Source organism: Fistularia commersonii, chromosome 2 (genome assembly GCF_037954325.1).
Source record: "Fistularia commersonii isolate RoL2024-O1a breed Wild chromosome 2, RoL_Fcom_v1.0, whole genome shotgun sequence".
Lineage (NCBI taxonomy): Eukaryota > Metazoa > Chordata > Actinopteri > Syngnathiformes > Fistulariidae > Fistularia > Fistularia commersonii.
Window position 1 is genome coordinate 13,352,440 of NC_141285.1, and position 26,196 is coordinate 13,378,635.

The 26,196-nt window shown below is 38.0% G+C and overlaps 1 protein-coding gene and 1 pseudogene across 4 annotated transcripts in view; one reads left to right on the forward strand and one right to left on the reverse strand.

Annotated features, from left to right (window-relative positions):
* Positions 1-300: 300 nt before the first annotated feature.
* LOC147236405 (uncharacterized) lies at positions 301-13,482 on the reverse strand (annotated as a pseudogene).
* Positions 11,374-26,196, forward strand: part of eys (EGF-like photoreceptor maintenance factor) — a 164,495-nt gene continuing 149,672 nt past the window's right edge. For 3 of the 4 annotated variants that reach the window (XM_086168217.1, XM_086168227.1, XM_086168244.1), the window contains exons 1-5: positions 11,374-11,504; positions 16,753-17,571; positions 18,091-18,207; positions 21,574-21,767; positions 22,347-22,474. In XM_086168217.1, the coding sequence (XP_086024343.1) occupies positions 16,827-17,571; positions 18,091-18,207; positions 21,574-21,767; positions 22,347-22,474 (1,184 nt within the window). In that variant the 5' untranslated portion in view covers positions 11,374-11,504; positions 16,753-16,826. The remainder of the gene's footprint in view (positions 11,505-16,752; positions 17,572-18,090; positions 18,208-21,573; positions 21,768-22,346; positions 22,475-26,196) is intronic. The other variant, XM_086168234.1, reaches the window with a different exon arrangement.

Sequence of the window (26,196 nt, forward strand, 5' to 3'; positions counted from 1 at the left end):
CCAAAAAGAAAGCTATAGGTAAAATTGTTAAATGCAATTTCAGCCATGACCTAGTTTTCACTATACTAATTGATCATACAATATAACGTCCAACCAATTTACCAGCATTACTACTATTGACGCTGTAATGCAGGCTCAGGGGGGCACTAGCCTGTGTCTCTCTGATCTGGTCCCAAGCCCTGGTAAGTGCAGAGGGTTGCATCAGGAAGGACATCTGGCGTAAAATATGTGCTAAAACCTACTGTGTGTTGACAACAGCCGTTGGTGCAGATAAAACACAGGGTTTCAGTGGATATTGGGCTACTGTGGGTAGAAGAAGGAGAGGGTTAGGAAGGCTTGCTCGGAAGCTGAAAGAGGAGGAAAGGCAAGAGTCTGGGACTGTGAGTAGGGACTTTGAATGTCGGGACCATGACAGGAAAAGTTAGAGAGATGGGTGACATGATGTAGTAGAAGAGGAGGAGTGCAAGAGGAGGAGGTTGTTAGGAGAGTTTTGGAGGTGAAAAAAGTGTTAGATAGACTTATGAGTCTGAAACAAGAAATTGAAGCTCTAATCCTCAATGTTGTTAGTAGTTATATTCCAGAGATGGGATGTGAGTTAGAGGGGAAGAGGGATTTCTGAAGTGACGTGGATGAAGTGATGGAAGAGAGGGGTAATTGGTGCAGACTTCAATGGAAATGTGGGTGATGAAAAAATGATGGGCTGGTTTGGTATCCAGATGGTGCAGATGGTGGAAGACTCTGCAAAAATGATGGAAATGGCTGTAGTGAATACTTTTTTCCAGAAAAAGGAGGAACATAGGGTAAATTACAAGAGCCTGACGTAAGAGTTTGTGGGCAGACTATACTCCTGTATAGACAATGTAATCTGAAGGAGAGCAGTTACTACAGTAGTGGTAGGTAAAAATGTAGCCAGAAAACATAGGATCGTGGTTTGTGGGATGACTGGTGACAAGAACGATAAACACCAGGATAAAGGCTGAGCAGAAAATGGAAGTGGTGGAAGCTGAAAGGGAGTAGTGTTCTGTGGTTTACTGATACCACCGAGGAGCTCCACTGAACGCCACAGGAGGTCTTTCCTCCCCGAGGCGATCAGACTTTTTAATTCCTCTCCATTCAGCCGCCGGCAACCATAACAACCTATCTTTAACTTAAAAACAAACAAAAATGTGCAATATCTCATTTCTGTGCAATATTCAGAAACTTTGCAATATTTCATCTCATAACAGCTACACTGTGCAATATTTCATCTCATCTCATAACTGCTACACTATAATGTTCCCTTCTATCATACTATTGTGCACTCCTTACCTCACTTGTTACTAAGACACTTATAGTTTTATCACTGCTTACTAAGACACTTTATAGTTTCACTGAAACACTGTATAGTTTATAGTTTATTTTTATTTCTAATTCTGCCTTTCTTTTATTATTTATTACTGTTATATTTTCTGTAACTCTGGCTCTGCAATTTCCTTCGGGATTAATAAAGTTGTTCTTATTCTTATTCTTTTCAGGGAGGACTTGAGAAGGCTCTGGGCGGACAGGGAGATCTTCTGGATAGGTACTGAGATCAGGGAGACAAGTAGGAGAGTACTTGGTGTGACGTCTAGAAGGAAAGTAGATAAGGAGACCTGGTGGTGGAATGAGAACGGGCAGGTGTGTCTACAGAGAAAGCAGTTTGCAAAGAAGAAGTGGGACACTGAGGGGACTGTGGATAATAGACAGAAGTGCAGGGATATGCAGCGCAAAGTAATGATTGCGGTAGCAAAGGCCAAACAAAGGGCATGTGTTGACTTTTGCTAGGTTGGACAGCAAGGAGGGAGAGTGATTTATACAAAATGGCAAAACCAAGAGATAGAGATGAAAGGATCTTAGAGAGTGAGGACATACCTAAGGAACAGAGAAGAAATGTGATGGTGCCTATTTTTTAAGTATAAGGGAGATGTGCAGAATTGGAATAAAGTTGATGAGCCATACAATGAAGTTGGTCAAGCTGCATTGTGCCTTGTAGACTAAGAAAAAGCTTACGGAATGGGGGTTAGAGATGAATTGTGGCATCTTATAAGGAAGTCTGGAGTGGTAGAGAAGTATGTTAAACTGGTGAAGGACATGTATGCCAGATGCAAGACAGTGGTGAGGTGATGAAGTGTGTTGTAGGTGTGACGGAGAAGTTCTAGGTGGAGGTGGGACTACAGCGGGGATCAGCTCTGAGCCTTTTCTTGTTTGAAGGGGTAATGGACAGGCTGACAGGTGAGGTAAGACAGGAATCTCCACGGACCATGATGCCTGCAGATGACCATGTGATTTGTAGTGACAGCAGAAGTTGGAGGATTGTAAGTACTTAGGGTCAACAGTCCAGAGGAGTGGAAGTGTGGAGGTGAAGAAACAGGTTCAAGCAAGTTGGAATGGGTGGAGACATGTATCAGGGGATCTTTGCGATAGAAGATTATCTGCCAGAATGAAAGGAAAGGTGTACGAAACAGATGTAAGACCAGCAATGTTGTATGGCTTGAAGACAGTGGCTTTGAAGAGAAGACAGGAAGCAGAGCTGGAGGTAGCAGAGATGACGGAGTTGCGGTTCTCTTTTGGAGTGACAAGGATGGATAGGATCAGGAATTAATCAATTAGAGGGAGGCACATTTTATTTGGAGGTAAGGTCAGGGCGGCCCGACTGAGATGGTTCAGTCATGTACAGAGAAGGGATAGAAGGATTGGTAGAAGGACATTTTGGTTTGAACTGCCAGGCAGGTCAAGAGGAAGACCAAAGAGAAGATTTATGGATGTAGTGAAAGTGGACATGAATTTAGTTGGTGTGGGAGAATATGTAAGGATGTAAGGAATAGGGTTAGTTGGAGGAGGTTGATTCACTGTGGCAACCCATGAAGGGAAAGCTGAAAGTGAAAGAAGAGGAGCTACTATTAACATTGTAGAAAACATGTTCCAAATGTCCAATTTGGATTCATGCATTTCATTTATTCAATAAATGTGTAGTTTGTGATATCTAGATATTTTAAACAAAATACAGCATATAATGATAAAATATATTAAAAGAGCAGAACATATAATATTGTTTCATGTTTATTGTTTTCCTTCAATGAGTTATTGGAAGGTGCAAAACATCAAAGTCCCATCATTGGAGAAATGACCCCAAACCGCCTTGGCCTTAAATTTTTCAAACAAAGAAGGGATGTGCGATGTTAACCGGTGCATTTTTAATTTCTTTTTCATTTGCTAATATGCGAATATGCTATTTTCAGAATAAGCAAGCATTTTACTATAGAAATACAAGTCTCCTCCCCCAACACACACACACACACACGCTACAGTACTGTATAGCGGTACCAGGGGAAATGTAACAAATATCCTGAAGTGCACATTGTAGAAACAGGATATTAAATCTAAGGGATCAGTCTGCTGACGAAGGGAACCTCAAAGGCAAATGGACTCTCATGGCTCACAAAGGGACAGCCGATTCACTCCAAGCATCCCGTTCAATAATCCGAGAAAGGCTGGAATCATTTGAAGGAAAACACACATCTAATTTGAAATGAAATATAAAAGACAAACATTATGTCATAATTCAGGTTATATATTTATGACTTTAGTTTGCAGGAGTGAGACATCTCTGCTGCACCATGAATTCAATTCAAAATGGAATGTTGACACATAGTTCACCTTTTAAACAGCACTAAACCCTCCTGCAAATATTAAAAATGCATAGGGACAGATTGCGTGTTTAATTACATTTCCGTTAATTATGCTGCAATACCAGTGAGTGGAGACAACTAGCAGTTGGAATCTCAATAATTGCGTGGTTAAATACAGCAGTTTTCAACAACAGCAGTCAAAATCGATAGTTTTGGTCCCATAATAAAGTGACTGACTGAAGTAAAAGTGTGAATAACAACTTTGAAGTCAAACATTTCAACCATGTGCCACTTAATGTGGTTTTAAACAGTTATTGACCATCAGAAAGAGAACCATTATACACTCAAAGGTGCAATACCCTCCAAAGCGTCATTGGAAACCAAGATATGCTCTGTCCACCTTGATACATGTTTCGGCTACTCTGAGCCGCGGCTATCCCCCATCCAATTACCATGCCATAATATATCAAGAGAGTTACAGCTGTGCTAAGGAAAGTCAGAATTGACTTGGACACATCTGTGGTAAATAGACAATTTGTTTTGGATCACACTACATATCAAATGGTTTATCTGAAATAGTGAAGACATAGAAGGCAAAGTCATTCTGTGACTAGGTCAAGTGGAATATGTACTTGATCCTCTTCGTCCGCTCTTGTGACTTCAAATGTGTCGAGGTCTTCAAGAAAAGTTTATTTGTTAATTGAGTATTTTGCACTTCATGCCTCACAGCATCAAGGAAGTTTCTGTGTTGAGTTTGCATGTTCTCCCCATGTCTGCATGGGTTTCCTCTTGGTTTCCTGCCATGGACCAAAAACATTCAACAGGCTAATTGGGAAATTGGTAATTGCCCAGATATGTGAACAAGATAGTTGTCCGTCTGTATACATGGCCCTGCAATTGACTGGCGATCAGTCCAGGGTCGCCAGCCAATTACCCCAGCTCTCGATGGCACCTGGAATAGGCTCCAGTATCCCCCCATGACTCTAAGTAAGACAAGTGGTAGACAATGGATGAATAGGATTTTGCATACACAATGGTTAAGTCAAGTGCAAGTAATTTATATAGAGATATGTGAGAGTGGTATCTAAAATTGAGAGGACTGAAGAGAATACCATCAAACCAGAGAGGTCTTACAGTGAATACATTGGCAAACTATTGCTGTAGAAGTATTAGAGGGAAGTGAAAACCAAATGGCAGAGTTTGTTTTTAAGTATATATTATGCAGTATCACTGGCTAAATTCTAGGGCTTTGAATGTTAAAAAAAAGCATGGGACTACAGTGTGACTGATATTTGCCTGTATCAATTTCAAAAGGTAGTGAAAGGTAAATGTGATTATCAGAGATACAACACAGCTAAATAAATCTCAGAAAGACGGTGAAAAACTTTTAATGAAGAGCTTGGGATGAATGAAAAGTCAGAAGTATTTGGCAGATCACAACTCAAGATCACTCATGTGTTATTGTGTATACAGTGAGGAGAAAAGTATTTAGTCAGCCACCAAAGTTCTCCCACTTAAAAAGATGCGAGGGGCCTGTCATTTTAATCATAGGCACATATCAACGATGAGAGACGGAATAAGGAAAAAGAGGAATCCAGTAAATCTCATTGTCTGATTTTTAAAGAATTTATTTGCAAATTATGGTGGAAAATAGATATTTTGTCAAGAACAAAAGTTCATCACAATACTTTGTTATATACCCTTTGTTGGCATTGACAGAGTCAAATGTTTTCTGTCAGTCTTCACAAGGTTTTCACACACCGTTGCTGGTGTTTTGGCCCAGTCCTCCATTCAGATCTCCACTAGAGCAGTGGTGTTTTGGGGCTGTTGCTCAGCAACACAGACTTTCAACTTCCTCCAAAGATTTTCTTTGGGGTTCAGATCTGGAGACTGACTAGGCCACTCAAGGGCCTTGAAATGCTTCTTACGAAGCCACTCCTTTGTTCCCAGGGCAGTGTGTTTGGGATCATTGTCATGGTGAAAGACCCAGCCACATTTCACTCAAAATACATGGCCCCATTCATTCTTTCCTGTACTGGGATCAGTCATCCTGGTCCCTTTGCAGAAAAACAGCCCCAAAGCATGATATTTCCACCCCCATGCTTCACAGTAGGTATGGTGTTATTTGGCTGCAACACAGCATTCTTTCTCCTCCAAACATGACAAGTTGAGTTTTTACCAAAAAGTTCTATTTTAGTTTCATCTGACCATAGGACATTCTCCCAATCCTCTTCTGGGTCATCCAAATGCTCTCAAGCAAACTTCAGACGGGCCTGGACATGGAGCAGCTTAAGCAGGGGGGCACGTCTGGCACTGCATGATTTGAGTCTCTGGCGGCGTAGTGTGTTACTGATGGTAGCCTTTATCATTTTGGTCCCAGTTCTCTGCAGGTCATTTACTGGGTCCTTCCATGTGGTTCTGGGATTTTTGCTCACCGTTCTTGTGATCATTTTGACTCCATGGAGTGAAATCTTGCGTGGAGCCCCAGATTGAGGGAGAATATCCGTGATCTTGTACATCTTCCATTTTCTAATAATTGCTCCCTCAGTTGATTTCTTCAAATCTGAATCTATTGCAGATTCACTTTTACCAGCCTGGTGCAGGGCCACAATCTTGTTTCTGGGATTCTTTGACAGCTCTTTAGTCTTAGCCATAATGGAGTTTGGAGTGTTTCTGTTTCAGGTTGTGGACAGTGTTGTGTCTTTTATTCTGATAACCAGTTCAAATAGGTGCCATTAATACAGGTAACGTGTGGAGGACAAAGGAGCCTCTCAAAGATAAAGTTACAGGTCTGTGAGAGCCAGTAATCTTGCTTGTTTGTAAATGACCAAATGCTTATTTTACCAAGGAATTTACGTATTAGTTCCTCAAAAATCCTACAATGTGATTTCCTGGATTTTTTTCACCCATTCTGTCTCTCATAGTTGAAGTGTACCTATGATAAAAAATGCAGGCCTCTGTCATCCTTTTAAGGTAGGGAACTTGGACTATGTGTGTGTGGTTAACTAAATAATATTTTTCCCTCTGTATGTTATGATACAGTTTGCAGGAAATGTTTGCAAGCATGGTCAAAAGTAGGCTGTCCTTTGTGTAAATTAGCATAAAAGATTTAAATTCACTCCTTCTAGATATATGCTAACAGCTTCAATTAATGTATTATTTCACAGAATCCCACCAAAGTGCGATATATAGGTAAATCAATAGAAATAAAATTAACAATTAAATATCATTGTCCTCTGCTGACAATTGGGCACCCAGTGTCAAGAATGAAAATTAGACATAAGCAGACAGAATATCTGTCTGATGTCAAACTTGGCACAAGTTCAAGGGTAGCTACACAATAAAATGATTTTACTCCACAAAAACATCTCCTTTGACTACATAGGTGGAGGCATACTTCCAGTGGGGGGGGGGGGTTATCTAACATATTTTCTTGCTTTAAAAAAGGAAAAAAGAATGACATATCAGCCGTTGGTCACTTGTGGATGTAACTTGTGAGAAAGCACCTGAATGAATAAATAGTAAGGTGATATTTTTCTTGTTCGGCATAAAACTGAAGAAACCTGTAAAGAAACCTATCAGTACAGAAAGGTAGTGACCTTTTTGGTTTGGTGATATTCCCAGACTGAAACTTTTATTTGAGTTTAGAGCTCAGTAACCAGTGTGCCCAGTGCTTCCATGATGATTTATGTTTCACTGGCTTTTGAGGATTTTACATATCTTTTAGGATGCTGTAAAGTTTCACATTTGTAATGTGATACCTCGGACTGTGTATCTGTCTTTAGAGTTGAATCCATCAGCCTCTTTCCTAAATAGTTTGTGAAATTAAAGTTTTTACTTTTCAGAGGTGGAGAATTTGACACACGGTAAGTTGACTTTGTCTGTTTATAGTCGCGGCAACAAAGCCTCAAACATATCCGTCATTCAGGAATTCCAACTGATCTTTGTTTTTCCTTTTCTTTTATAATTGCTATGCACTTAAAATATAAAAGCCACATATGCAATTAAATAAATCCTTTGATGTTCTATTTGGTGCATCTATTTTCTCAGTGTGCGGATTGAATGTATCCTGGCGAGCCATCTCAGTCTGTTGTGAGACATATTAGCAGAAGAATTCTGATAATGTTGTCATGGAAACGTATTAAAATACATAGAAAATATGATCCCTCCCTGGTGGAAATGCACTGGTGTGTTTGGTCAAAATCAAAAAGAGCAGATAGCAGCTGTTGTTTTTGAACATGTATGAAATGCATGGGTATAACACCCTTTCTTGCTGACTGGAACTGATGAAAGGTATAGAAGGACATTTCTTATTTGGCAAAACTTAATCTTAATGGTCATTAGGATTGCCTTTTAAATATTGCCAATGAATTTAACAAGAAAATATTCAATTTACCTGAGAGGATCAAATTTAGAAAGTGAAACACTTTCAAGTAAGTTTTCTACCCCAGCATTTATTTTAACAGCATGGTTGCAGGTTCAGACCATTTTAGCTTTTTTCTCAATACCAAAATACATTAATGCATAATTTAACAATAATTCTTTAGAACTACAGGATTTCAGATTTCATCTATACACAAGATAATAATACTCATGAAACAATTCTCTTTGGAGACATGTTTTATTCCTTAACCCAGTTGCATTGATTTTCCAATTTTCATTTTCCAGTAAACCTGAAATCACACTAATCTGTGACACAGCAGGTACTTGATGGTGCTGTTAAAACAGAATATCATTGCTTAAGGCAAGGTGACAGGGATAATAATCTACCATCCTTTATGTTTAATATTTAAATCCCACAAGTAAAAAAAGAAGGATGGGATGTCCTTGTTTCACGTGCCCTCCATACTCCATTAGTCCAGAGCAATCAGTCATGCACCAAAGTACAATTTATAACAACAAACATTTTACTAGGGCAATGATGTTTTTGTTTGTGGTCATCGGAATCAATTCAGGTGCCAGTTCGTACCTCTTTCACTCCTTTCCCCCTCTCCCCTCAACCGTGCCTATTTTTAGGGAATATAACTTGTAAGACAAACCACTTGTAAGAATTGATTATTTTTTAATAACTCCTCCAACCCCGCTTCTGATACATTCTCCTTAGATTAGTTTGTTGGAAATATTATAATGATAACTTGTACAGAATACAACTTTTACCAAAGAGATATGTAAAATGCAGTCAAGAGAGTGTGGAAAAGGTCATAACATGCAACATGAAAATTGCTGCTACATATTAAAGTTGATTAATCTCCTAAACTCTAGCAGGAATTATTTTACATTTTAACCAGTAGTTAGCTTTTGTTGTTGTTGTTGTAATATTTTTATGCATAAGTGTATTTTTTTATTTTTACTTAAACTGGCATAGCTCCATATTTGACAGTGGGTGCTCTGTATGTAAAAGCCATATGGGCATATGTTTAGATTTTTAACAGACTTGTTGTGGTTAATTAATATATATATATTACTGCATATACAATAATGCATAACATAATGGCAGGGTATTTTTACTCTTAATAATCTTGATATCAGAAAATGTTCATCTTGCATATTGATGATTTACCAATTAAATCTAAGCTTTCATAGAAGAGATTTGTTTAGATAACATGCTCAACCATCATTCACTATCTTTTTATTTAGTGAACACTACTGTGTGCAGCAGTTCAACCAATGGAGGCTTGAGAAAGAATCTAATTATATCTATATTCTAGAGGGATCTGAGAATTTCTCAGTGGGCTCTGCACAGCTGACTTTGTGTACATAACTGCAAACTTCATTAACAAGTTGTTGAGTCATCACATCCTGTGGTAGAATGCTTCCAACAGAAGCACCAACAGAAAGATACTACACAGACAAGAAATTCCCGCCCCTTGGTTACCGGGGAGTAAAAACTGTCTGCCAGAATTTGAATTATTTTTTTTCTGACACATTTTATTACAAATAGTTCATCATTTCTCTTATTTAAGTGTCTTGCACTCAATGTTCTCATTCCCCATAACTATTCTAGCATGTTATGAGTCCTGGTGTGCCAAATATAATAAGATTTCTTGATAATTTATGACAATTACCTCTTGTTAACCAAATGAAATGTAAATCAAATATTCTTTATGTTTTCAATTCTACAAATAAACAAGCCACTTCATTATATTTTATTTGGTATATTTTCAATTAATGGACTCAGTTGCTCATATACAGTCATGGCCAAAAGTTTTGAGAATGACACTTGCACAAAGTCTGTTCCTTCAGGGTTTTTAGGTGTTTGCCAGATGTTTCTATTGTTGTGTCATTCTCAAAACTTTTGGCCATGATCGTAGAGATCTCATGTCATGCTTACTCCGATTTTGAGAGACATTAAAATATGTTGTTGCTGTTATGAATTCGACCCCACAGTTGCAAAGGTAAAATTCTGAAGAAATCTTCACATGCAAATAAACAGCAAACCGTCTATTAACACTACATTGTATAGTAAGGGAAGATAAAGAATGAGGAGTATTTGCAAATCTATAGACATAAATCCTTGCCTTCCTCCATTATACATTCTCATAAAAATAACAGAAGGTCAATATTTTTGTATCTAATGAAGATACCTAAAGCGGCAGAAAATATTGCCAATGTTACAAGGAAAAGGGCAGCTCGTTAATCTAGTCCCAGCAGGGAAGCAAACCATATTTGAGAACTTAAATGCCTTTCACTGGGATAAGCATAGGACATGTAATATGTCAAATCTTAAGGTCAGGCACGTGTTTTATGGTGATGACTTGATAAAAAGAGTCACCCTAAAATTCATATGGAAAATTACTTGAGACTGACTACCAACAAGATGTATTTTACACCCAAAAACATTTTTTTTCATGGCAATATGGGATTAAGATATTTACATGAGGGGTTCGTTGACTCTAACAATGAACATATAGTGTAAAATATTCAGGAAGCCAAAAGAAGCAAAAGAAGCCAGGGAGGTCCAATTTTTGCATAACATTGCATGCTGCTTTGTATTTATCAGGACTCTAATCCAAGACACCAGGGTTGTTCCTTACTACTCACACCTTGTAAATGGATTGAAAAGGTCACAGAATACGAATATCATGATTTCTTTTATCTTTTTATTTTTATTTTTTCATATGAATGTATGAACATTAGCAAATAGGTAGGACCATCAATGCTTCTGATTTTACGATTGAATAAAAGAAATTGAGAAACTGAAGGCCTTCAAATGAAGGAGTTAGTCTTTTATATATTATGAGTTTGTTTTATATACTAATTTGTGTATTACCATCATCCATTTCCCAGCTCGATTAATCAACATATACATCATACATGGCAAATAAGAAGAGTGCATTTATTCGATAGGCCATTCAGGGAATACCAGTCCATTAATTAACTGAATTGACTGGAAAATTGTTTTGGGGTCTCTGCTTTTATGACAAGTGTTTCCCAATCCAGACTCGCTATGGTCCAATTATAGTGTTATTAGACATTCAAGTCAATCTAGTTTTTCTCAACCCACATATGCTGTGTAAAATTATTTTCATTTACTGAGGGAGCTCTAGTTGTTTACTCAAGATAATGATTTGGCTTCGCTAATGAATATTTAGTTAAGCCTAATTAAATAATCAATCAGCCAGTCTGTATCTCCACCCTCTTCTGCCCCAGAAGGCCTCTCTCCTGCAGGCAGGCAGGCACGCCTTCAGCTCTGTATCTGATCACATCTCCTGGCAACACGCTTTCTCTTGTGTGCACCTAAACGGCTCAGCTACCATATTCCCCAGAGGGTGGACGCAGCTCAGCTCTGAGTAAGAAACTCTTCAAAATGATGTTGCAAGTCGATGTCCTAGGGCAGAACGCCTTCTCAACTTAATGGTGAGCATGCATCCTAGCAGCACACAATACAATGTTATAGTGTAATCGTCCATCAGCAGAAATGAAGCTCTTCATTTAGCAGCAGATGGTCATGTGTGCACCCCAGACAGATTAGTAACTCCTGGGCCTAGGACTTGCGTAATGGCAGTGGATAGACTTGTCTACTGAGATAATGCTAATCTGTTGTTTGAAGCTGCCCTTTTGGCTACAAGCTTGCTTCAGTAAAAGATGTAAGAAAAGCAGTGAAACGTGGAGTTTCTGTCAGTTTCTGGCCTTGAAAACAGGCAAAAATTGCTTCACTAAAACTCACTTAGAGTTTGATATAGTTGTTGATCGAGCTCTTCAGACTGTCTGTCCAATCTGCTAATGGGATGGCAAAAGTTGAATGGCACAATCTTGATGAGTTTAGCACAAGACATCAATATAAACATTCATGCATTATATGTGATGGGGACCGAGTTGAGTAAATTAAATGGGTTTAATCTTTCAAATATTTAAGTGTATTGAAACACTGAGAACTAATATGTCCACTGTTTCATGCTTTCATGCACTCTGGGTCAGGGATGAGACATGACCTACTTGTTATGGACACTAAATAAGTATTTTCTTTTTGTACAGTTATGTTTTCAAAGGATTATTGGAGGCAGTATTTTGGTGTGTGTGTCTTTCTGTATAATGAGGGTTATGAAGATTGACAAATTGTAAACTCGTGAAAAAGCTTAATTATGAGATGTGATACTTCTATGTCTTCTGCCAATATTGTTACCCTAGTTTCACCTCTGTAATAATCCGATGTGTCAAGTGATTAATTATCACCTCTGTAATAATCTGATGTGTCAAGTGTACATTAATTATCAGAGATTGAATCGTAACCAAAAAAGTTTTTTTTTGTCGTATTGTGACCAAAATCAAAGCAAGTCGGGACAGATTATTTTCTAAATGAATGCATATGACTTGTAATGTAGATGCTTTGCAAAGATGATTAATAAGACACTTAGAACAACACTATTCTCTGGCATAAAATGTGGAAAAAAACACAATTTCAGCACTGGTCTGTGCCACCAAATTGCCCCTAAAACCTCAAATTAAAGCTCTAAATGGCTCCAATAGCCAGTTACCCCTTGCGCTGCAGAAGTGATATTAAAGCAACAACAAAACTAAGATGTAACACCTTGCAATACTCAGCCTCTCCACCGAAAAAAGGGCAATGCCAAGAGTTGAAGTCATGCTGATAAAGCTGGGCTGCTTCTGGGACTGGCCCATTTATAATGTAGTTATAACAGCTTTGAGTCAATCAAATACTGTGAACAGACTTTTCTTGACAATCAGGACAAGGACAGAAACAAGTTATTATTTCAAATCCAACCATTTAAGTCTGGCTTTCCATTTAGGTTTTTGAACTTTTGCAAATTTAGTAAGTAGTGTGTGTGTGTGTGTGTGTGTGTGTGTGTGTGTGTGTGCGTGTGTGCGTGTGTGCGTGTGTGCGTGTGTGTGTGTGTGTGTGTGTGTGTATAAAAAGAGATAGATATATAGATATAAAGTATATGCATGCATGCATGTATATATACATGCAATTATTTTATTTTTGCAAGATAAAGTAACAGTGCATTTTCAAGTCCATCATCATCAATATTTGAGATGGAATTAATAGAATTTCAGCAGGCTTTTAAACATGTGAAATTCACCAAGACGAAGAAGCCTTTTTGATGACAAATGAAAAACCTCTGGAAAGAAAATCTAAATCCAGTTGCCACAATAACATTTGACAGTCTCTGAGCAAATCCTTCACCTTCCTGTATTCAGGGAGCGGCTGATAAACAGTTGCTCCAGAGAAAAGCTGTTTTTGCAGCAAATTACTTAAAGCCCATTCTTTCACGTGCATGGAACAGTGGTTAACACTTTCCACTCACAGCACGAAGGACCCTGGTTTGATTCCAACAGGGGACCTATGGGTAGTTTGCATATTCTCCTTTCCCATGTCTGAGTGGATTTTCTCCAGTTTCCTCCCACAGTCCCAAAAAATGCAGTAGATTAACAGGGAAAATTGACCGGATGTGCAAATGACAGAGTGAATGGTTGTCTGTCTGTTCATGTGACCCGTGATTTACCGGCGACCAGCCCAGTGCATCTCGCCCAGAGGTAGCTTGAATAGGCTCCTGCGACCCTGAGTAAGATAAGCAGTAGACGATGGATGGATAGATGGATGGATAAATTATTTCAGCATTTTACTCACCACAGCAGGCAATTCTTCTGGGTCAGTCTCCTCTCTGAATGAATCAAATGACAAAGGAAAAATTACCAAATATAAGGAGGCTCGCTCAATATGTATAAAATGTTTACTTCGATTCACACATGTGTATCCTTTATTTTTGCAAAAGTATCATTAGTCCATATTCAGTAGTTTCATCACCTTGGATGCTTTTGAACTGTTGACCTGATGAGCTATCTCTCGTCTTAATATCTCAATGAGAAATCTCTTTAAATATCTTCTAGTTTTGTAACTGTTGTTAAACAGCCTCTTTAAAGCTGTGGGTTGTTTGTTTGTTTGATTTCAATTTTATTTTCCAGTAGGAACAGGTATGCAGCTAAAATGTTTTGTTGTTTTCACTATCGACTTTGACTGTGATATTTCATACTTGGCAATGCTCAAAAATGTGTCAACAAGCAGACACCAACTTTAATAATAAACCAAAAAAAAAGTTTACATCTAGGACATTGAACAACTTAATAATTTATTGATTATTCGAGTATCGTAGGTATGTGCTGACCATCAATCCCTTTTGATACATAAACTGCTGAGAATACAAGGTAACTTTGTGTCCTAACTGACATGATGTGACTTTCAGGCCTACCAGTGTGATCATTTGTTGTGTTTACAGGGTCTCTCTCTCGCTTGCTTTTTCTCTCTCTGTCTTCGGTCAATTGGAGATTTGCATGCCTACTATGATTCATTGCCCTCTGCACACTTTGCGTGTTTGGCATCTTAAATTGTGGTTTGAACTCAGTGATAATGAAGGCAGTGGGCTATTGAACAGAATGAGTTGGCCCTCACATACATGACCTTGCTAGTGACCCCATTGCCAGTATTACTTGATCCATCCATCTGTGTGGCCTGCAGTTTAATCCTGGGTGATCAATAGCTTTAAGGTGCTTTAATATCCCACAATAACTTTGGTGTATTTTATTTTCGCAACATTTAACGACACATAGATTTTTGTTCAAGCATGCCTAAGTAGTGAATGCCATTCAATTTAACTGAATTTGAACCTTACCACAAGGATGGATATTGTTTCGGCTCAAAATTGCAATTGTTTAAAGTGTGCAGGGTCAAGAAAAAGCCTCTGGATTTCTCACTTTGGTGATACGGGATCAATCAGGAGTGTTATTCTTAGTACTTGGATAATTAATGACACTATTAATCTTTAAACTTAAGCATGTCTTCTGAAAATTGTGCAGTGTATTTTTTCTGATGTTGTGTTTGCTGAAGAAATTATGTTGCTTCTTAAAGACATTATTATTTTTCTTATCTTATTTAGGTCCAGAAATACATCTTCAGGGGCAGAAAAAAGCAAATGTGTCAAAGTCTGCTGCAAGCTTTTTCAAAGACACTAAGAGCAGCCCCTCTTAATTCACAATGAGTTGAAACAAATTCATCCAGGTATATTGTTGACTCTGTGGATGATTTCACAAAGCAAATTATTGTAAAATACATACTTATCATTTGCATTTCTCCTCATAGTTTATTCAAACATGTGTGCTGTTTTAATGTTTCTTTTTTCATGAGCAGCCATTTAAGCTGCTTGGAGGTAACACAGCCACAATGTTTACATTTCTGATACAGTGTGATTTTACATTGAACAGGCATGGATTATACTCGTAACGAAATGTATATCTCTTTCAGGGCCTCTTAGACGAACAGGTATGCCTTTCGCTTAATCCTCATTATTGTTTTACAGTTTTATTACTGATAATCATTATTCAGATCGGTCTACGTGACCTAACAAAGGAGCATAGGATGCCCTTCTCTATTTTTTGTTTCCTTCTTTTTTTTCCCCATATGAAACTGGCCTGGGGGGAAAAAGACAATGCTGTCTGCTTTTACTCATCTCACTGCTTGACACTGAGGTATCAGGCACTGGCAGGAGAGAGAGAATATTTTATCTGGCATTGTCACTCTCTGTAGAATCCTCAGGGAGGTTGAGGCAGCTGTGATACACTTGGTGGTCAGCAGCATTACATATAATTAGGAAAGCACAATCAGCCAAAAAGGATTTGTTGGACAACAAAAAAAAATGTATGCTCTCTTGAGACTTCTTTATGCAACTGAATCAAGTTTCAAGCTTTAGAACTCAAACATTGTATTGTGACTATTGTTAACTAGTGGTGATCCTGTAGATACTTGGTGCTTGAAAAACAGTTTAGTTAAAGTATGTATTTCTTTCTTTCAAAAGGTTTGAATGCTACTTGTTTTGTTATATCCTTTTTAAAGTTGAATACTTATTTGTACCAATAAGACATAGTATTTTATTTATTCATTAATATTCTGAATTAATGTTATGATCATTCATTCATTATGTGTGAAGGGGTCACATATAGAGACATAGCATTGTCATTTACATGTCATTTTACATGTCATTTACATGGCAATTTAGGGTCTTCAGTGAACCAACTGCATGTTTTTGGATTTTGGAGAAAACCAGAGAACCTGAAGGAAACCCACATAGATTTAGGGAAAACATACAAACTCCACACAAAAAGGGCCCCTCTTGGTATCATCAAAGTATTGGATTAAAGAGCAAATTAACTATATTGAGTTTTAAACTGCAGGAAAACTCTAAAAAAGGAGCATTGAAAACCAAGGTAGAATTATTCCTGTATATCTAAGCACATACAGAACCAAAATAATTAAGAAAAAAAAGTTGTCATGTCATGTTAGCAGTTCAGGGGGATTTGATCCTGATTAAATAAATGTTTTAAATTATGATAGATAATCCAGAACAAGTGAGTTTTATGTTGAAAAAAAGTCTCCCAATCTTCTTGTGCTTTGGGACAGGGTATGGAATGATTTTTAAGCCTTTGGTGAGCTATTCTTTCAAGTTAGAAATGAGAAAAGTAGTTCCAACTACTTTACATTTGAATTTAATCACACTGTAGTTGATGCAAATCAATGTTGAAAATGCATTTCATTATTTGCAAGTTTCAGAATATGAGCTGTGTAAAAAAAGATTAACAACTTTATTTTTTACAGGTTACTTCTTACCATGTGGATTATTTGATCGACTCTGAACCATTCTTCAGAAGACTCATAGGAATAGAGGGAACATGGAGACATCATTGAGTCAGTTGCTGATAATTTTTGCTGGCTGCATTGCCATCCAATGCAAAACCAGTTGCTACAGGCCAACCCTACTTGAATGGCACTTGAAACAACATACTGTCCAAGTTAATTGGACACTTAAAGGAAGCATCTGTAGGAGTGATGCTGAATGCTGGGAATCTTGGGGAGGGGAGGAGTCACGTGGACAACTTTTCAATTTCCCACAAATATGCCCACTTCAGCTGCAACATGGAGACAAATTGCTGATGGCTGCTGATGAAACACTGAAGTCATACGGTATCAGAATCCTCAGGGTCTCAAAGGAAATGTTTGAAAGGTGCTCTACAAGTAGACAAATGAGAGATACGTTTGTCTTCCCTCATAATCTAAATGAGACAAAACAAGTGGATCCAAAGTGGCTCATCCCAGGTCTTCATTACTTCATTGCTCTGCATAATAATGACCCACAACTGTGTAAGCTTGGCTTAAGGCTCAATGTTACTGTGAAGACCCAAAATTGCCAGCCTTCTCCTCTGGTGCAAATTTGTTCTGGAAAAGGAGTTTGCCAAACAGACCACTGGGAAGGTGCATACAACTGCAAGTGCCACCATCACTACAGTGGGATGTTTTGTGAAAAGTTTGATGCTTGTTTGGATAACCCATGTAAGAACAAAGGAGTTTGTTTGAGCAATGGATCTGCTGATCCAAACCACAGAACATATAAATGTCTGTGCCCTCCACATTTTACAGGTAAAGACAAATGTTTGACCTATTTTGTATGTATGTGTTTGCATGCATGTATGTATCTACTTATTCAGTTCTCTATGTTAAAATAGATGCTATTTTATCCAAGTAGACTGTTTTCTTCAGTTATGTGTCCTCAGAAAAATGATTAGCTGCATTAACTGAGAATACATGCAATACCAAATAATTCAACCCCTACTGTATTTGTTTATAGACAAGTAGTGAGAAGAGACCCCTTATTGGGTGAACATAGGGCAAATAGAATTCATATTAAACAGTTCCTATTCCAATCCTTTATTCCTATCTCCGTACAGCAACTGCATACTCTGCAGCAAAATAATCTATTCAGTTTTTTTTTTTTCAATTTGATTAGAACCTTAGATTAATATCATCAAAATCTTCAGTGTCCACACATTTTTGAAATATACTTATTTTTGTTTGGCTTGTTTTTCTTTTGGTGTATGAGTTTGCAAGGGCCTGTATTGTTTGCAGTGAATAGATTTTGTTGTTTTTTTCTGGTTTCAGGGGTTAACTGCACTGAAGTTATTGGAAAGGAAAACTGTGACAGAATGTGTGAAAATGGGACATGTGTTCAGGCATCATCCAACTCCTTTAAATGCATTTGTGTCACAGGAGTCTTTGGTAAGATACTGAGATACTTAAGATACTTTACTGAGCTGTTTGATCAGGGATTGCTGGTTGATTTGATGGTGAAAAGCCAGTTTTGGACTATTTTCTTAGTTTGAATCTGACATTAGAGTCACACAACTTCAACTGGCTGGAAAGGCAGTGGGAATAATGTTATTCTATACGCTCAACTATATGCCAAGAGCCTTGGGGCAACCGCCTTTAGAAAGGTCAAGCTAGAAACTACAAGGCATTTAGCTAAAAGATCAACTTTTCCTTATGGATTTTAAACCAATCCCTTGTTATCATATGTTTGTCATCAAAAATTATGAAGCAGCAGTAGCAAATCAAACACTTCAAATTACTCACTTTACAGCTACTAAAGTGTAGTTTCTGCTGAATAACTGAGCCAAAGTCACAGTTAATAAATTAAGGATTTTCTCCCATTGCATTACATTTTTTTCTTCTCTTGCCGAGTCTTAAAATTGTCTTATATCAACTTGGTTAATTGTGTTTTAGTTTTTAAAATACCGTAAATGATTTCTCATTGGTACAAAAGTAAGGCACCTCCAGTATACTGTATTAAGGCTTTAACATGCAATCTGGTGACATGAGTTTTGTTCAGTTCATCATCTCTGAATATTTAATCAACAGTCAAATCATTGTTAGCATGCCAAACACTTCCCTCATAAATGATACATGAGCAGAGATAAAACACAATTGTAATGTGTTTTTGATCGGGTGCCAAATTGTTTTTCTTGCTCTGTGATTTAAATTCAGACAAAGGAATCATGTTTGAGCATCAGGTAGCTCTTGAGAACTGGTTAGCTTGTTTCTGTAATCACCTATTATTTAGATAGTCATTTACTCCAATGAAGTTATGTCAAGGTTGATGGGTATCAGAGGCATGGATTAATAGAAGGGTACTTCTTCACTTGCCCTTTATCAATGCTTTAAATACAAGACTGCAATGAACTTTAAAACCTGAAAACTCCTTGTGCTGTCCACACTGTTTTACTGTTTTGCCTGTAATACAGTTTGTCCTGGCAGTATTCTCGAAGTGCAATAGTTGTTTCCATGTCCGATCCAAGCTCTCAGCTTATTATTTTTGACATGTGATTTCAAGGCTGCCTCCAGCACCGTCTGGGATATGTTTTTACAAGTGCAGATTAAGGCCATTGGAGAGCAGTATCTTTTTAAGTGACTTGTGTACAGTCTAGAGGCTCAAAGGTTTGTTGTGGTCTAATATTTCAGGGCACACATTTGATTTATTCAACATGAAAAGACCACATTACAACATAAGTCAAAAGACCGGCGTATCGATGTGCCTCTGTTCATTCATAGGACATGTGCATTCGTCAGTAAGGGGTTATGCTATCAGGTGAAAATCAGATTCAATTAAAAATATGATATGTCTAAGTCATTTATTAATTCAATTGGGTTTAGTACTGTTCTATTAATTAAATAACCACTCATTACTCAAAGACAATGCAATCTATAGTTCTAGATAAGCTGCCAATTAACACCTAATTTTTATCCCAGAAAATTTACGGACTCATGTTTCAAGCAGGTTTTCAGACTCTTTTATTGACAGGAGCAACAATAATATTGTGAAACTACAAAGCCTCGCTAGTGCAGACATGATCATGTTACATTTTGCCAAGTTTGCTCTGGTTGCTGCTCCTTTCTCGTGCAATCAGGCTCCACTTGCTTGTAAAGCAAAGTCATAGTTTTCTGCTGTCCCATCAGCTTCTTGGGGGATCTTTGGAGCATGAGTTCCCTGTACTTCCCTGCTGCAAATGCCTCATTAATCAACTGGAAGTTAGTGGCTGCTCCAGCTTCAGCTGCCCTTATAGGGCAAAGTCTATGCGCACAGAATAATGAACCAAACTCATGGGACTTTTCAAATGAGATTTTCTTTTGTTTTGACTCTCCTCTACTCTACCTCTGAGTCTTTATTTGAACGTATTAGGGGTCCATTTCCATTTGGTATGAAGTGTTAATTGTTTTCATCTGGATGGCGAGATCACATTTTTTCAAATCTAATTTTAAATAGATTAAATCACGCTGGATAGACAGTTTAATTAGGTATAGTAATGTTTTTTTTCATTAATTTATTTGTTTTAAATTGCCACAATATATCATCACAGTAGTTGAGGCTTTTGTAGATATGGACACAAATATAAATCATCCTGAGGGAAAAAAGACATACCAATCAGATATTCTTAGGTTTTCTTTCAAGGCACCTGGGTTATACAGACGTTATCTTGGTCATAAATATAAGTGATAGACAGACATATACTGTTTTGTTCTGGAGCCATGTCGAGAGCAGTTATGAAAACTCGATTTCTAGTAGAAATAAGCTGAGGAAAAAGCAAGCCCTGCAGTTATACAGAGTAAGATTGATGCCCACAGAGGAGGCTTTGAGGAGCCTCTGGGACATGAACAGTTGTATCATCAAGGGGATTAAAGAAAATATGCAAAGAGTCACTGGAAAGATAAATGTATAGGCACATTGGAAAGAACACAAAAGTGAAAATCATCACTTGGGAATAACCTTTTTTTTTTCTTTGCTTGAACCAGCTATGAATTCATTCTTCTCATATCATCCATTGCACTCAGTGTCACTGCTGGGTTTCCTTGCTCTTGTTACAATGCAAGTGGTGGAGGCATTTATTTTTTGTGAGCTAATAGATGTTTTTCTTCCCTGCGGAAACTCTTGTGAAGAGGGCTGCACAACTGTGCAGATATAGCAGGAAAGGTCGCTTATGATTTTTGATGAAAATCAAAATTTCACCGATATAATGATAAAGTCAAAAAAATGTAAACTTGAGATATTAAGAGATATAAAGTATAAGACACAGTCTTAGTCTGTTCAGTAAAGTGGAAAAGCGGTTTCTTACTTAATGACCAAGCTTCAAAATAATGACAGAGGTAAAGGATAAATAAACTCATAAGCAGAACCACTAATTACAGTGTAATTTTGACATTGTTATTCATTTATAATATGTACTCCCTTTCAGTAAATCAGACCGCGATGAAATTTAGATTGTGATGGTGCTGTGCCCAGTAACTCTTGCCATTTCCTTAAAGCGCATACACATATGTTTGTCCTACACAATCCCTCATACATTATAATTACTGATGAAACACATCGGTCAACCCTGTCTCCATGGATCAGTTCAGTAAAGTCTTTTCTAGCATAATCCTACTCTGAAGTTACTTCACACTTGCCCCACATTACTTTCCATTGCGATAGGAGTTTAGTAGTTTAATGTAGATTGTGTGACTGCGTGCTTGGCTACAGTTGGATGTTGTAATTGTAATTAGTTCTGGCACTCTAATATGTGTATAATATGTTTGTTTGTTTGTTTTTTGCAGGCCCGCTGTGTGCGAGAAATTCCAGCTGTGATTCAAATCCCTGCAAAAATGGTGGCATATGTGAAAAGAACCAGACAGGCTTTGTTTGTCATTGTCCAGACGGCTTTGGGGGCCTGTTCTGCGACTCCAGAGTTGGCTTCGAATGTGTGTTAAATGCATGTCAGGAAGAACAAATTTGCAGTTCAGGGGAGCGTGTGAGGACCTCATTTCCCTTATTTGTTTTCTCTCAGTGGGACATAAACAAGGAATGACATATGAAAATTAATATAATGCCTTGGAATTTGATCAAATGGCTGCATTCTAGGGGCTGCAACAGCAATTAATATTTCCTCCCGAAGATGAGCTCAGGGAAACAAAGTGTTTGCAACTTCCATCAATTTGATTGAATGACCCAGTGCATATGTAAGAGTCAGTTTTAAATGGCTCTCATGGAAACCTTTTTGTAATGAGATGCCTGCTATAATTTATGCCTTTTAGTTGCTTATTCAGTTTGCCCATATACAGGTGGCAATCTCTCCAGAGCATTAAGCATAGCAACTATGGCATTAACATTTGTTTGCATTCTTTTTTAAGAAAATTGAAAAACTATATTTTATAGTATAGTTAGATTAATTAAAACTGGTGGAAAGATGTCATTCATAGTAGAATAAGCTAATAAAAGCAGATTTTTAAGCTAAACATTCTTAATTCTTCATTAATTTTCTTTGGAAGCTAATGTAAATACTATTGAGTAAACTCAACTAATTTTGGTGACCTGGTTTATGTTCCTCTAGACCTCTGAATGTGTCTGTGCCGATGGTTATGTAGTCCCAGCATGCAGGAAGATGCAGAATCTGTGCGGCGCAACTCCATGTCTCAACAATGCCACCTGCATTTCCAGGGGAGAAGATTATTTCTGCAGGTAAAGAAGAGATTGAAGCCTCTTGTAGCTCACTGTCTAGATGACTTACAGATCTTTTGTATTTTGTCTCCCACAGAGTTGATAAAAATGTATTTTCCTTTGCCACTTCTTAATGAAATCAATGTTTACATTTAACAAGACAACTCTATTGCTGTCTTGTTTACGTTCAAAAAATCTTTGTGCAGTGTCAAGCCATGTGTTGCTGATTCCCTTGTGCGATTTGTCACACACAGGCAAGGAGAAAACTGATCATAGCATTCATGAGACCCCCCTTCTCTACCCACTCCTGAAGATGACTGTAATAGATGCAGTCTAAAAAGAGTTGATTAATTCAATGGGGTGGCACAAAGTGCATCAGGGTGACAATCACCGGAAAAAAAACTGAAAAGTACAATACTAGTTCTGGAGATGCTACACCTAACAAAAGAAAAAAAACAAAACAAAGTAAGATAAAATATACTTTATTGATCCTCGTGGGGATAACGGAGTTATAGCATCAATAAATATGAATATGTATATTAATAGACAATTAGAAAAAAATTAAAAGATAGCAAAAGACATCCACAAATAAATAGACAGCAGAGTGAACGCCAACAACAACATTAAGGAAAATAACTGACGACAGAATGGACAAAAAAAAGACTGCAAAGGGGAGAGTAGACAACCAAACCAACCAACCAACCTTTTTAGTCTTTCCGACCTGAGGCTATCAGACTTTAATTCCTCCTCCCTCAGCCGCAGGGAATCTTCTATCTTTGTAGTTACTGCTAACAGTTAAGACATTTCATATTTCATTATATTTCTTATTCTTCCTCCTTTCTACTATTATCTATTACTGTTATGATTTTTACTTGAAACTCTGGCACAACAATTTCCTTCAGGATTAATAAAGTTGTTCTCATCTCATCTCTCATCTCATCTCAAAATGAAAGCCACAATGATAGAAAGATAAACAGTGACAACAAGCAATGACAAAAATAAACAGCATGCGAATGGACCGAGACCAACAAGGATAAAAATAGACAATGGAGTCAGGGCATGACACGTGTGAATGGGCTGGGTAGAGAGGTTGTGTTAGCACAGATGCATCTCCGGCCGGTCAGAGTTGTCTGCCGTCCAGACTGCTGTTATACAATCTGACGGACGTGGGCACAAAGGAGCATCTAAAGCGTTCACTTCTGCACCGGGGTGGGGTGAGTCGTCGGCTGAGTGAGCTGCCCATCAGCCACAGCTCGTCGTGCAGGGGGTGGGAAGGATTGTCCAGGATAGCTCCCAGTTTGTCCTTCACTCTTCCCACTGCCTCTAGTTGAAGATGATCCAGGTTCAGTCCCATCACCGAGCAGACTTTTCTCATTAGCGTGTTGAGCCTGTTGACCTCACCAGTCCTGGCACCGCCCCACCAGCACACTATCGTGAAGAAGAGTGCGCTGGCTATCATAGACTGATAGCTGGTCTTTAGGAGCCTGCTGCAGACACTACACGACCCCAGTCTCCTCAGGAAGAATATCCTTCTCTGACCCTTCCTGCAGAGTGCATCTGTGTTGTGTGTCCTGTCCAGCTTATTGTTAATGTGGACCCAGAGGTAGTTTTAGGAGTCCACTATCTCTATAGTTAATATCATAAAATAATTAATAATAATTCACAGAATTGGCTATTCACCGCCAGAGATATCTTGGCTGCTTCTTTTTAAAGGAATGTGCAATTCCTTCTTCTATTGGCAATGATGATAAGTTTGAGAGCGAGGGAGAGGGAGACAGAGTGAGATACTAAGTGTGAGAAAGACAGAGAGAAAGAGATAGAGACAGACAGACGGGGCTGTTTTCTGAAGGGCGTCATTATAAAATAGTCACCAATGGCCTCTGGTCCAATTGGCTGCTGCCACCTGTAAAACAGCACACTGAAAAACCACATGGCAGAGTAAAGAGCACAACCCTCAGGCACAGAGGAAAAACAACAAAAACAAACCACACAGAAAGATAATGACATAGGGCCATATCACATAAAACATTGTCAAAAATCAAACCACTTAAAGGGAACCACAATATGACAACCAATTTCTATATTACCACAGACAGTGTGATTTAAGTTTGTTTTTTCATTTGTCACACATGTCTTATTGGTGCACTCTGTCACCTTTATCCAGACAGAGTATTTGCAGATAGTTTGCATCTCGATGGGAATGAGATATTGCTTGATGTTTCCATGTTCATTGTATGACAGAAACATATGTGCTCAATGAAAATGGAACTTCTCTCAAGTAGAGTAATTAAAGACAACACACTTGTTCCATTCATTCAAGTCATGTTTGTTATTCCAACTATACCCATAAAAATCCAAAACATGTTTAAAGCACAAGTGCAATTCACTCTACAATGATACAAAAGACTGGCTATAGACGGGATACATAAATAACATGCTCAAAAAAAGGCAAAAGCGAAAAGGAAAGGTTGGTGATGAATTGTAAACTTTTAAATAACTAGGTGAACTACAAAAAAGGGATGTAAATTGAGTGATTTAAAAAACTAAAGATGGAACAGCTGTGTCATGTCTAAGGAAGGTGTTCCCGACCCAAAACCATAGACACTCAGGTGGAAGGGCGTCTCAAGGGGTTTATTTGACAAGGAAAGTGAATGAGAGCTGTGCTGGGGCCAGGTTGTTTCTGGGGTTGTGTCACAGGAGTCTCAGGATCTGGCAAGCAGAGGTGGTAGGGGTCACAGGAAATAGGCGCTGGCGAGGAGAGGCAAGACATAGAATAAAGAGTTGAGGAACAACCAACAGACTAGCACCGAAGGGCTGGTCGAAGCTCCCCTTATCCTTCGCTTGACAAGGCCTGGTCAGCCGCAGGTGTGCCAGCACCCCCTTGAATCATTCACCTGCTAAATCAGGCGCACTGGTGACAAAGGCTGCACCCCAAGCCCGAGCCCCGGATCCCCACAGGCTGCTTTTAACTCACTGCAAGTGTAACAATAAAATTGAATATCAATTTTCTTCAGTGACCATTTTTAAGATTTAAATAGTATATTCATGTTATGTGCATAACTAATTGTAGAATTTCATAAATGCATTTTATGAGAATGGGTTGACAGTAAAATAGAGGCAATAATCTTCATGTTACATTATGTAACAGAAACTTCATTGAAAAAAAAGGCCCTGCTTTTACACTTTAATTGTTGGATGATCAAATAAGAGAATCTCTGAATATTATGAAAAAATCTTCATCTTCAGAAGTCAAAGCAAAGTGCCCAGTCCAAAATATTTTTGATGAGAAGCTATAGTTATGATGCCTGGGATGGATGCTTGGGAGATGTCCCACTTTATGTTCAATATTATCGGGCAAGTGAATAATAGTTTTCTGTTTGGAGAGATCAGAGAGTGGAAGGTACTGGCAAAGTTCACCAAGCTTTGTTAAGATATGTTTAGATATTAAAAAGAAACACAACAATATAAAATGTTGCTAAATCAATACATTTCCCTCATACAGTTTCGGATGAATGGCAAATAAATGCAATTTCTACCTACCATTATGCAGGGATATGAGATAATCTTTTAATAGCCAATTTCATGCAGCCCACAAACATGTTTGTAGGATGGTTTACTAGTAAGGGGATTTGAGTCCAATTCTTGAATAATCCATCAAAAGATTTCCTTTTTGCTATTAAGGATTTTTCTAAATTGTTCTATTGCCCAGGTTATGTTTTATAACGATATAAGTCTGTAGTTTA